This window comes from Pogona vitticeps, chromosome 2, assembly GCF_051106095.1.
Source record: "Pogona vitticeps strain Pit_001003342236 chromosome 2, PviZW2.1, whole genome shotgun sequence".
Lineage (NCBI taxonomy): Eukaryota > Metazoa > Chordata > Lepidosauria > Squamata > Agamidae > Pogona > Pogona vitticeps.
The window spans coordinates 255,710,532-255,723,745 of record NC_135784.1 but is presented as its reverse complement, the minus strand read 5'-3'; the positions used below and the strand labels follow the sequence as shown (position 1 = coordinate 255,723,745).

The window sequence follows — 13,214 nt, the reverse complement described above, 5'->3', positions numbered from 1 at the left end:
AAGCTGGTAAAACAGATTCTGTCCTACTAATTCATGAAGCTCAATAGACTTATAAAGGTACCAATTTAAGTACTTTATGATTGCAACTTAGGGTGCAACCACACTGTTCCTTTGGGTGTGCGCTGGTGTAATCTAAACAGGGTCACTTGGGGTTGTGGGGAGGAGTGAAATGCTATTTGGCCCAATCCTTGCATCCAAATCACATGCTGACCTCAAGTGACCCTCTTGCTCCTTCCACTGTCAAGTATTAATTGAACACTTTCCCTTTCAGTTGAACAAAAGAGGGAAAAGAGAAATAGGGCGAGAAATGTTTAACAAAAAAAGGGAATGGCACCGCAAAGCTGCTGTACTAGGAAGCCAGAAAGATCCTGAGAGGGAGCCAGCAAGTGAGGGAGTCCCCTCTCTCCTTCTGCATCAGGAAAGGAAGAAGGAAGCAAGAAAATGAAGACAAGCAGGAAAGAGAAAAGGGGGTTGAAACCACCCAGAAAAAAAGGAACCAGTAGATTCTGCCCTCACCTGACTGCTGTGTGTGCCTGTGTGTGCATGTGCATGAGCGAAATGATGCACAAAATAGGAAAAGAGCGAAAAGCTCTGACAGACATCAGAGGACAGCACTGAGAAGAGGCACTGTGTTGCTCAAGATCTCACTAAACCAACCAAATGGAAGCGAAAGTATTTTTCCATCGCTGATCTACCACATGCACTGAATCATTTAGATTACATTTTTATCTATATTTGCTGATGAGCACTTCACACAAAGGCAAACACATTTTGTTTTAATTAATCTAAGTGATTCAGCACAACAGTTATGGTCTTGCACAGTCAAAAAACAGTTCATTCCTCCTGCTTCTCAAAAGGGGAGCAGAGAAACTGCTCAATTTGACAAATGCCTTGAAGTGGCTCAATTATTAAGCCACTTTACAATATCCGAAATTGACAGTGGAAGGAGCCTTGGCAGCTTTGACAGTTGCAAAGGTCAACTTTAGTCCATTCTCAAGGATTGCACACACTGGGAATGGACTAAACGTGTGTGCGCCAAGACACATAGAAAACACAAAAGCCCCTAGCAAGGGCACAAAAATGTGTGGGTTAGGGTGCTCTGGAGCCAAATTGGTTCACTCTAGTGATTATGTCATGTAGTCACTAGAAAAAAGAGCAAACTAATCTGCCCCTGCAACACACCAAACAGCAGGACATATGCCCATCTGAACAAGCCCTTACTATTCTTGTTACCAATGAAATTCACTTGCAGATTAAGATCAAACACTCAAACTAGAATCAGGCTAGAAGCATTTAAAATGCATCACCATATTCTTTTTTATTTCCGCTTTTAAATTATAGATCATTCCTGGCTCTCCTTCTTTCTCCCTCTTCCCTTCAACCAATTAAAAACAATTAAAGTTATGAGGATAAGGATATTTAAGGTGAGTTGAAGATGCACCTTGAATTATCCTTAACTGCTGAAGAAGGAATTAGGATATGGCTGCTTTGTGTAAAAGCATGGCACAGCAACCATAATTTAAAAGACTTTTGGCATATGAGCTTCTAAATGGTTCTCCTGAGATTAGCACAAATAGGGATGATTTTAAGAGTTAGAGAGGAAGGTTACTTCTTCAACGTAACTCATGAGTTCTGACTATTAAATAATTGGCCGTGTGTGTTTTTTATCTCAGGGGGTAGATTCTGCTCTGATAGTTTTACATTATTTTGATTTGCTTCTTACTCAGCAAGAATGCTGCTGATCTTTTTGTCATTTTTTAAGTCTTGTTCTAAATGCCAGAAGAAGGGTAAACAAATATTTTGGTCCCTGAAGTGAAAAAGCATGAGTTAGGAAAATCAGACAGGAAGAAATCTTAAGTGATTCTCCCTCAACTTGTCTTATTTTCTGTCTACATATTTTAATGTTACAGGGTTTACATTATTAGCTTACACATTTGTATGCACATTATACAAAATCTTGTTTTTTTTAAAAAACTTACAATAGTTCAAATTTTTGCACACACAAAAAAAGCCTTTTCAAAATTCTCAGAAGTACAGTGGTGCCTCGCATTACGACGTTAATTCGTTCCAGCAAAATCACTGTAGAACGAAAATGTCATAAAGCGAAATTAAAAAGCCCATAGAAATGCATTAAAACCCATTTAAGGCATTCTGATGGGCTGGAAACTCACAGGCCAGCGAAGATCCTCCATAGGGCGGCCATTTTCACTGCCTGTGCAGCGAGGAATCCATCCCAGAAAACAGCGGGGGGCCATTTTGTTTACCCGGTGGCCATTTTGAAACCGCCGATCAGCTGTCCGAAAATCATCGTTTTGCGAAGAATTGGTTGCCAAAGCAGGGAACCAATCATCACAAATAGGAAACATCACAAAAGCGATCACAAAAAATTCGTCGTAATGCGGTTTTGTCATTAAACGGAGTGATCGTAAAGCGAGGCACCACTGTAAATAGCTTCAGGACACGAACCATGAAAAATAATTCTTCAAACACACATGTCCTAACCTTCACTATTCAGAAAAAAAAATTAGAAAACACTGTGGGGTCCTTACACAATACAAATGCAAGATAAGGTGATACCTTGGATTAGACCACTAAAGCCTGAACAAACAGCTAAATTTTGACCTTAATCCATCTTTCTCAGGCTGTGTACCAAGATTTTGTGGATAGTGCAGAAAAATATATTTGAGATTCCCAAAAATTAATGGCAGATTATTTTTCCAGGTCTGCTTCCTAGGCTGAGTTCAAACACAAGTTGCACTTGCCACTGGGGGTGTGGTTTCAAACTCCACCCCAGTAGAATTTCTCCTCCTGACTCTTCAAAGGAACACCAAATAACCTGTGTTTACCTCCACCTACTGCCTTGAGACTCAATTTTTAGTGATGTAACCTGTTCTTACATCTGTATTGTGTAATAATTGTGTATTGTCTTTAGTCCTTTATCCCTTCTAATTTTTTTCTGAAATATGGAAGATACCCTAAATGGTTGTCTAGAGCAGTGGTTCTTAACCTTTGTTACTCAGGTGTTTTTCAACTGCAACTCCCAGAAACCCCAGCCAGCAGAGCTGATGGTGAAGGCTTCTGGGAGTTGCAGTCCAAAAACATCTGAGTAACAAAGGTTAAGAACCAGTGGTCTAGAGCACTATCTAGAAACAACATGAACTCTTAACATCTGCCAAGCAGGACTGCAAACTGAAGAAAACATCTGCTTAGATCCACTAGGTAACACTATTAATTTGGCTTTAATTTGGCTTCAATTGACTTCTCCTAGTGGGTAGACTAAATTTTTATGCCATTCCCTGAAGGAGACTTGCCACTTTTAAGTATTACTTTTGCCCCAGCCCAACAGGAACCTTGAGTTTCAAAAGAATGCAATAGGTGGTGGCGGGGATAAATGCAGATTATTTGGCAGTTCTTTGTCTAGAGAGCTGGGAGGAGAAATCTCAGCCAACTGCTACTGGCAGTGGAGTCTGAAACCACACATTCTCATTGCATTTGCAGCTTGTGTTTTAATTTACCTTAAGAAGCAGACCTGGCACAATAATCTGCCATGGATTTTTGATACTCCAATATACAGTACAATTATTTTTTCTGTGCTATCCACAAAATCTTGTAGTTTTCCAGAGGATTCATGGTAGGAGAGATGGCCACAGCCCAAAATGATAAAAAATAAAAATAGGGATGCCATGTTTTATTTATCTCCCACCCCAAAAAATAAAACGTGGGACAGCAGCTGTCTTACTCACTGTACCTATTCCTCTTAAAAACACCCAGCGAGGGTGCCAGGCGAATCTCTGATGGCAAACTGTTCCAAAGTCGAGGGGCCACTGCCGAGAAGTCCCGATTTCTTGTTCTTTCTTTTCGGACCTCTCTCGGCGTTAGGCCCCTCAACCATCTTTCCTGGCTTTGGAGAGTGCATCGAGTAGATCTAGGTGGGAGAAAGCGTTCTGCCAGGTATCAAGGTCCTAAACCGTTTAGGGCTTTGTAAGTCATCATAAACACTTTGAAGTCAACGAGGAAACAAATGGACAGCCAATGCAATGCAGCCAGAATGGGAGAGATGTACTGGTATTTTCTCACTCTACTAAGTAATCTGGCTGCCGCATTCTGCACCATTTGAAGCTTCCGCATCAATCTCAAAGGTAGCCCCACGTAGAGCACATTGCAGTGGTCTAATCTTGAGATTACGAGTGCATGGACCAGAGTGGTGACGGCCCCACCATCAAGATAGGGACGCAGCTGGGCAATCTACTATAGATGGTAATAGGCGGAGCGGACCACTGACGCCACCTGGGCTTCCATGGTGAGTGCCGGGTCCAGATGTACCCCCCAAGCTGTGAACCTCACTCTTCGCAGCAAGACTCACCCCCCAAAAAGAGAGGGAGTTTCCCAAGCCACTAATGGAGGGGCCACCCACCCTCAAGAGCTCCGTCTTGTCCAGGTTCAGCCTCAACCCATTCTCCTGCATCCATTCAGTACAGCCCCCAGACAGTGCTGAAGAGACAGAACGGCATCCACTGAAGTAGGTGAAAAGGAGATGTAGAGCTGTGTGTTGTCAGCGTATTGACGGCATAAACCCCCATACCCTCTGATGACCCCACCCAGCAGCCTCATATAGATGTTAAACAGCATTGGGGAGATGATTGAGTCCTGCGGAACCCCACAATTGAGACTCCATGGGGCCAAAACACTCCCCCCAAGCTGTACTCTCTGAGGATGGTCCTCCAAGAAGGATCAGAGCCGGGCAAGAGCCAGACCACTGATTCCCAGCTTGGAGAGCCGCCCCAGGAGGATACTGTGGTGAACAGTATCAAAGGCGGCTGAGATGTCGAGGAGAACTAAGAAGGACATTTTCCCCCCATCAGCCTCCCTCAATAGGTCATCATACAGGGCAACCAATGCCGTTTCTGTGCTATAGCGCGGCCTGAAGCCCAACTGGAATGGATCCAGGGCACTGGTTTCATCCAAAAGAGCCTGAAGCTGATCAGCCACCACCCTGTCCACCACTTAGTGAGGAAGGAAACATTGGCGATGGGCCTATAATTGCCAATATCATCCGCTGCCAAATTAGGTTTCTTCCTAATAGGCCTAATGAGTGTCTCCTTGAGGGCAAGAGGAACCTTGCCCTCCTGGAGAGACCCGTTATGTCTCTTGAGGTAGAGCCAGATCTGCTGCTTATAGAAAAAATGCTTACTTTAAGACTACAAAATGGAGCTGATGCAGCAGCTGTTTGGGATTTCAAAGAGCTATCTCTTCGAAGCATCAGCACCTGTGTGCCAGTCATTAATGTTTTCACTACCAAAATGCCTTAGGTCTCCACATACATAAAATAAAAAAATAAAACATCAACAACAAAACAAAAAACCCCACAAAAAACAAAAAGTTTTTTTTTTAAATCCCCAATCGCCGCACAAATATTGTGTCTAAGAAGAATATGAAATTTACCCCCCTCAGTTTCAGAACAGTTCTGATCCCTAACTCAGAGTTTGAAATCACCATTATTAACTTGGTTCTGAGTTAAGAAGAACAAACCAGCTGAGGTAAAGGTAAAGGTTCCCCTTGACATTTAGTTCAGTTGTGTCCAACACTCGGACGCAGTGCTCATCCCCGTTTTCAAGCCATACAGCCAGCGTTTTGTCCGTAGACAGTCCGTAGACGTGGCCAGCATGACTAGACATGGAATGCCATTACCTTCTCACCGTGGTGGTACCTATTTATCTACTCACATTTACATGCTTTCGAATTGCTAGGTTGGCAGGAGCTGGGACAAGCAACGGGAGCTTGTCTAATTTAATTTCATTTAAAACTGGATCTCAGTTTCAACACATTTGTCAAAGAGACAAGTGATGTGTAAGTAGAATCAATTTCCTTGAATTCTTCTCTCACTTTATTCTGTTTAAGGTCTTTTATTCTGAATGTTGCTTTCAGTACTGTTATTACTTTATCTCTCTACATGTTTTGTCTCTACCTGAGCTGAGTTTGAGTCAAGTACAAACAGAGATTCTCCAATGAAAACTAAAACAGAAGAGTAAAACAAGTTTTGCTTACTTTGGCAGTCACCCAGGCCTTCGGTATTGCCATGCTCTACATCCTGCTCGAATGCCAGTCTAAACAACAGAAGCAAACATAATGGTGTAAATTCCTGCCCTCACATATGAGTTAAAAAGTAGAAGGTAAAGGAAGAAACAGACAAAACAAAGCAAAAGTATTCTTCCTGTTCTGGCAAAATGCAAGCAAAAGAGGTTTCATGTTACTTTACCTACCAGTTGCTTCTCTGGATGAACAGGGGGGTGGACTTGATGGCCTTGCAGGCCCCTTCCAACTTCACTTTTCTATGATTCTATGAACAATACGACCATTTGCGTTTTTGTTTTAAAATGCAGGTTGGATCCAGTTTTATTCTGCCAGAAGGGATGCCTCAAAACTGCAGTTCTGTGCAGAATGGCCCCTCTGGTGGAAAACGTGTGTGTGCGTTTGTTAAAGTGCTATTCAGATTTCTCCTTTCATTTGCAGCCCCTAACACTATCTTTTCCACTTTCCCGGAGGATCCTCAAACACTTTTCCTGACGACATTGGCCATTTCAAGGAGTAGGAAATTGGGAAAGATCACCCCCCTCGGCCAATTCAGCCATGATTAGTGCTCCACTTGATCAATAGCCTCCTGGTGAGAAGAGGAATTCTCCACTAACAGATGGCTTATGCTAGACCCAACTCACAGCTTTAAAATAGATTAAAAGCAAAGAAACAAAACTGTCTAGTAAAACCACCCAAACCAAAGAGCTACTCAAATATACTTCAAATGCTATTTTTAAACGATACTCGGTATGGCTCTTATAATAAAAGCAACCTAGAGCTGCGGACATGTTCACAAAGTTGCATCCATGAAGCCATGACTAAACAATGCATTTGTGTGCTTGGATTTGCACTGGGTGTATGCCATGATTTATTATTATTAATTATTTATTTGAAATATTTTTACTATGTCTTTCTCTTGAAAAAGGTGCCAAGGCAGCTTTCATAATTAAAAGACAATATTTAAAGCTAAAAAAGTATATACATATTTTAAAAGAACCAAATAAATAGTATATTAAAAATGGCAAATATAATCAATACCAAAAGCAAATTTAAAGCCACAAGGCACAATAATCCATTTAAGAACCATAAGAACACAAGAAGAGTCCTGCTGGATCAGGCCAAGGGCCCATCGAGTCCAGCTTCCTGTATCTCACAGTGGCCCCACCAGGTGGCTCTGGGAGCATCTCAGACTGCCAGTCATTAAGGGAAAGCCTGCCTGAAGAGAAAGGGATTTGTCTGCTTGTAGAAGGATAATAAAGATGGGATCAGACTGGCCTCCAGCGGAAGGGAGTTACAGAGTCTGGGAGCTGCAACAGAGGAGGCCCTCTTCCGTGTCCCCACCAATCACATCTGTGAATGTGGTGGGACTGAGAGAAAAGCCTCCCTTGATGATCCTGATACCCAGGCAGGCTCATAAAGGGACACACAGTCTTTGAGATAGCTGGCACTCAAGGTTAAAACCAGCACTTTACAATGTGCTCAGAAACAAATTGGCAACCAGTGGAGCTACTGGAACAGGGGGGAGTTATGTGATCCCTATAATAAGCCTAAGTTAACAATCTGGTTGCAGCATCTTGGAGCCACTGAAGTTTCTGAACATAAATAAATATTAATAAACATTTTCTAAGTATATTAGCATGAAAACAGTGATCTTTACCCTCTTAACACCAGCAGATAGCTGGACTGACTTGACTTTCATTCATATGGATCCAAACACACTAACTCAAGGAAATGCTTACTAGAGTTACAAAGCAAGAGGAATGTTACAGTTATGTTGGCATTTAAGACTATTTATCAGGACTGCCAGCTCTCAGCACATTAGCTGAAGTTTCAGATAATTCCTATGCTTTTCTAGGTTTCTAGCTGGGAAATTAAATCTCAATGCAAGAGTTACTGGAGGGAGTTTGATGTTTGCATTTGACATGCCATTAAAATCTGGAAACTCATTTCCATCCACTCACAATTGCCAGCAGGGCTGACAGGCTTAGCAGAAACCTGTTTGCTCTGTTGTGTTGTACTTGCTTTTCTCTCAAATTTGCATTCCAGAACAGCCAAATCGTATGGCCTTGGGCAAACTACAGAATCCCAGGATGCCCCCAGAAGAAGGAAATAGTAAAACTCTTCTGAGTACTCTCCACCTAGAGGGTTGCCAAAAGTCAGAATTGACTTGACGGCACACAATTATTATTATTTAAATAAACTTGTAGATATCAGATGGGCAGAACTATCTGAGCCCATTCTGGAAAAACCTATATAAATCCCAGGACGAATAACTGCCAAAAGTATGCCATCCTCATCAGAATCATATTGATTCCATGACTCACTGGAATTCAGATTTGGCTCACTTACCCCATGTCATTAAGTGACACAATGAATTTTTGTGCTCATATTGTGCTCATTTTTGTGCTACCAATGATTTGGGGAAAGCACATCAACCTACACAATGACATGATAACAGATGAAAAACATAAATATGCAATTTTTTTGGGGGGGGGGTAGGATCCGATGTTCCATGTATAGACAGTCCCAGCCTTAATCAAAAAGATTAAACTACATTAAATTGTACTGTGGAAACAGAGTCAACAGAAAGTAAGCAAGCAAGCATTTATTACCATTGGTTATTGTGGGTTTTTCGGGCTCTTTGGCCGTGTTCTGAAGGTTATTCTTCCTAACGTTTCGCCAGCCTCTGTGGCTGGCATCTTCAGAGGACAGCACTCTGCCAGCCACAGAGACTGGTGAAACATTAGGAAGAACAACCTTCAGAACACGGCCAAAGAGCCCAAAAAACCCACAACAACCATTAGATCCCGGCTGTGAAAGCCTTCACTAATACATTTATTACCATTCTTTCTCAGGAAGATCATTATTACCTGTTAGTTTTCACTAAAACTCTAAACTCTACCCAGAAGCCTATCTGACCATACTTTTACTAAAACTCAGACACAGTACTAATTATGACTTACGTGGCTCCGGGTGATAGCTGCATGCATGCCCCTGTTTCCTTCATCCATCCACAGTAGGGGTCCCTAGAAGCTATGCAGGCCCTTAATAGAACAAACACATACAAATCATTCTTAAATTCTCTGCTTTCAGGATTCATGTGTGAAAACTTGGTGTATCTGAGAATGGGATTAGCAACAAGAGAAAGGAATGTTAAGAAATGCCTACTTTTTGCACCTGCCGTGACGTTCACATCTTGCCAGGGGAACTCTAATTAAACAGTTTGAAAATGCTACATAAAGGGCACTGCTTTGTTTGTCCAGTTGCATCCCCATAATTCTCTTGTCTTCTACTCCATCATAGCTGCACCTGATCAGATGGCAGAGGAGGAGAGAAAGAAAGAAAGAAAGAAAGAAAGAAAGAAAGAAAGAAAGAAAGAAAGAAAGAAAGAAAGAAAGAAAGAAAGAAAGAAAGAAAGAAAGAAAGAAATCCATAATTTGTAAGGAATTAATTCTAACATAAATATTTCTAGGTCAGAATAAACTAAATGGAAACTTTCTTAGAAAAACAGGCATGTAACTCATCTGTTCAGAACACATAAATGGCCTTATCATAAAAGCCAATATCCTCGTTTGCTGGAGCATGCCTAAAAGACAGCACAGAGACATGGCGATACTTTGCAAGCAGAGATGCTGCTTCCAAAGCTCTTGCACATCTAATGGAAGAAGAGTATTGGAGTATGTGTGAGGGAGAAAATCCATTCACAACTCAAGGTGTGCACTCCATCACATCTAGCACACTGGAGGCTGCAGAAAGGTGGATCATCTGGGGACACAAGCAAAAATTGGCAGAATGGAGGGCAGAATATGGATGGATCAAGAAACTCTTCCCAAATCAATCCATCATCCCAGTCACACTGATCACCTTTATGATTTGAGCAATGGTCTGGCTTTAGTTGTTGGTCTTCCATACGTGGTGATCACACTGATGACTCCCTTTAGTATGAGTAAGGGTTGGGAGTGGACGGGTTTTTGTTTTGGCTGTTGCATCAACCAGTCCTCATTTTGAGAGGCATTTTATAAGTGTAAGCCACATTTCCACTGTAACCAAAGAATAATCCATCAGTGGCCCGGCTTTAAATATTTCACAGATCACATTTATTTTCCAGCATCCCAGATTTAGTTCATGGGGAAGGGGGTCGTTGAGTTCTTCAGGTCTCCAGCAACACGTTGTTGCAACTGGAGATGCAGTTCGGCCAACAAAATCCAACAGAATTTAATTTGGGAAATGTAAGGAGGCTCTTTGAGCAAAGATTGTGTTCCGTTATTTGCACTCAGTGTGTGCAATGCACAGAGATGTAAGTACTTTTGGTTACATGTTCACCATAATGATATTCTCATGATAAAGTAAAAAGCTATAAAAACAAGAAACATAAATATTTAATATCTAATTATTTTTTTAAAAAACCTTATTTACTTGAGAGTTTTTCCTTGTCATGGGACCAGCACAAAGTGCGAGAATTCAGAACTAATTTTCTTAAAAATACAGAGAGAAAAACAATGATACACACTTTTCAGAATTATAAATGCTGATCTCCTCCAGAAAAAGACTGTCATTGAGAAAACCATTGCTTCCTGTTTTAATCAGGAACTTCAAAATGATTCCCTTCTCTGAGCCAAGGAAAACCACAGTTTGATTCTGATTCGGTCCAGCAGCATTGTCTACAGCAATTTTGGTCAGGCGGTATCTGAAATGACAACATTAAAGTTTTAATCAGTACATTAGCCTATCTTTTATTTTATCATTCTCTCGAGTTTATAAATAAGCTTTGAGTAACATTATAAATAGTTTATTTTATTCATACATAAAGACAATATTCCACTTGCATAAGCTATTTCCACACAATACAAAATCAGGCCTTGGTTATGACTAAACAAGACAATCTCAAGGTTAATTTGTAGGTTGCGTTTATATAAGAAATTTGGAAGCACAAAGATGAAGACAGCTAAACCAGAAGGGCTGAAAAGCTAAAGCTTTTAAATTTCCATTTCCCTGCTGACTTAAAGAGTTTTCTGTATATAATTTTTCTACATATGCAACACACTCTTATATATGAAATTGTGTGTGTGTTGCAATATGCAAATGAATGTTAACATATTTTAAAACTGTACTTTCATAAATGTCTCTTCAAATGGTGATCAGGAAGTCAACTTCCTGATTAAGAAGTATTAAGACAAAAATAAACATTATTTTCTTATATACTGTATGTATGTATGTATGTATGTATGTATGTATGTATGTATGTATGTATGTATGTATGTATGTATGTATGTATGTATGTATGTATGTATGTATGTATGTATGTTTGTTTGTTTGTTTGTTTATTTATTTATTTATTTATTTATTTATTTATTTATTTATTTATTTATTTATTTATTTATTTATTTATACCTCGCCTAGTCGAACAACCACTCTAGGCGGCTTGGTGTATGAGAAACAGAATGTTCAAATCTATCACCAGCATAAGGCTCACAAATAATCTGATAAACTTTACAACCAGAAATTGCAGATTCTGAAAGTGAGTGCTGCTGACTTTTATATAGTTGAGGGGGAAATACTCTATTTACTTTTTTTTCTGCTGAAACAGGATAGTTTAAAGGTGACTCATTTTCTTTAAACACTTGTGTAAACACTGGAGCTGTCCTTAACATATCCTGACAGACATCAGCAGCATATCCTGAAAACATCCTGGCACACATATTTCATTTCCGGTTGATGTGCCCCTCAGCTACCTGTTTAATCTGCCCAGAATGTCTACTGAAGTAGTTAAAATCTTTACCCCAAAGGAAAAGTATGCAAATGTATTTATTATTTTACATTTAGAAACTGCTCAGCAACCCATGAGCAGTTTGAAATACTATTGAAATACAGTTTGAAAGACATGAAATACAAAATAGCAATAAAACAATAAAGAGGTTATCTAAAAACCATGATACAGTCATAAAGAGCAAATACAAAAAAAAAAAAAGCTAAACCAGAAATCATGATAAAGCAGTGCTGTAAAAGCACTAAACCAATTCCTTGAATACTTAGGAAAACGACAGATCTTCCTTTGGCATCCAAAACAGCATAACATAGATGTGACACTCTGGGCATTCCAGAAAGAGTATACCAAAACTAGAAAGGTCCTCTCTCTTAGAGCCATATGCCTTACTTTTTTTGGCAAGGGCTGGCCGGGGATGAGCCCTGGATGAAGGCTTATAGTTCAGCTATGAAAAGATAGAAAAGGGTTCACCCGATCCCATGTTGGTATTTCCTCTGAGATATGGGATGAGCACAAGCTGGTGGGAGGAACTCATGTCCAGCCCTTAAAGGTCTTCTCATAATACTGTGGTAAACTTCTTATCCTTATGATAACTGTTACTGTCCTAAGAATATAATGACTCTGCTAGATTGCAACTCTGTACATACTGAACTGGAAGTACACTCCATTGAACTCAGTGGAACATATCCCTAAGTAGACGTACACTGGGCTGAACAGTTAATGGCTACAATAAGCAGGGGTGTCCCAAAGTCTCCTGCTGCCTGGGGCAGGAAGCAAAGTGCCCTCCCATTATATAAACAGTAGCAAATATGCCACCATGAAATCAGTGAATCAGGCAGCAATCTATCCTACTGTGCCACCTTAGAGGGGTGAGGGGACCACACTTCTCTGCTATATCCATGATAAGAAGAGGAAACAATAAGTAGACCCTGGCATGTAGGCAGACAGGATCAGAAGATTTGCCACCTTCTGAGAAAACTGCTGCACCTAGCTTCATTTTACAGCCCTGATGAAAAACATTTTGTGCTTTAGCCTTCTTTTCCAAAATATGCCTTCCATATTTAGACAGATCTTATGAGAGCAACTCCAAATCTGCTTGAGACTTTGGGACTCTGAATAATTTGATCTAAAGATGCTGGCATTTCTTTGATAGTCTTATTTATTTATATGATTATTTTAAACAGCATAGTAGCAGACTGCTCCCTACACTGTAAAATAACAGCAATAATCCTCCCCTTATTCCTTCCTTTTGCTTTTTTTTCTTTAACCAGATTTTAGGCCAGCTCAGAGCTTAATTTACAAGAATCAGGGCAGAGAGTATCCAGCAACACAGGAAACTTTAAATTCAGGACTCATGCAGGGGGAAAAGAACACATGA

General features: G+C 40.4%; 1 protein-coding gene across 10 annotated transcripts in view; it reads right to left on the bottom strand.

The window, feature by feature from the left end:
• The window catches only part of SEMA6A (semaphorin 6A), a 193,144-nt gene that overhangs the window by 37,386 nt on the left and 142,544 nt on the right, over window positions 1-13,214 (bottom strand). For all 10 annotated transcript variants that reach the window (XM_020780052.3, XM_020780055.3, XM_072992437.2 and 7 more), the window contains exons 13-16: window positions 10,583-10,759; window positions 9,241-9,381; window positions 9,036-9,116; window positions 6,046-6,104 (exon numbers count right to left, since the gene is read on the bottom strand). In XM_020780052.3, the coding sequence (XP_020635711.3) occupies window positions 6,046-6,104; window positions 9,036-9,116; window positions 9,241-9,381; window positions 10,583-10,759 (458 nt within the window). The remainder of the gene's footprint in view (window positions 1-6,045; window positions 6,105-9,035; window positions 9,117-9,240; window positions 9,382-10,582; window positions 10,760-13,214) is intronic.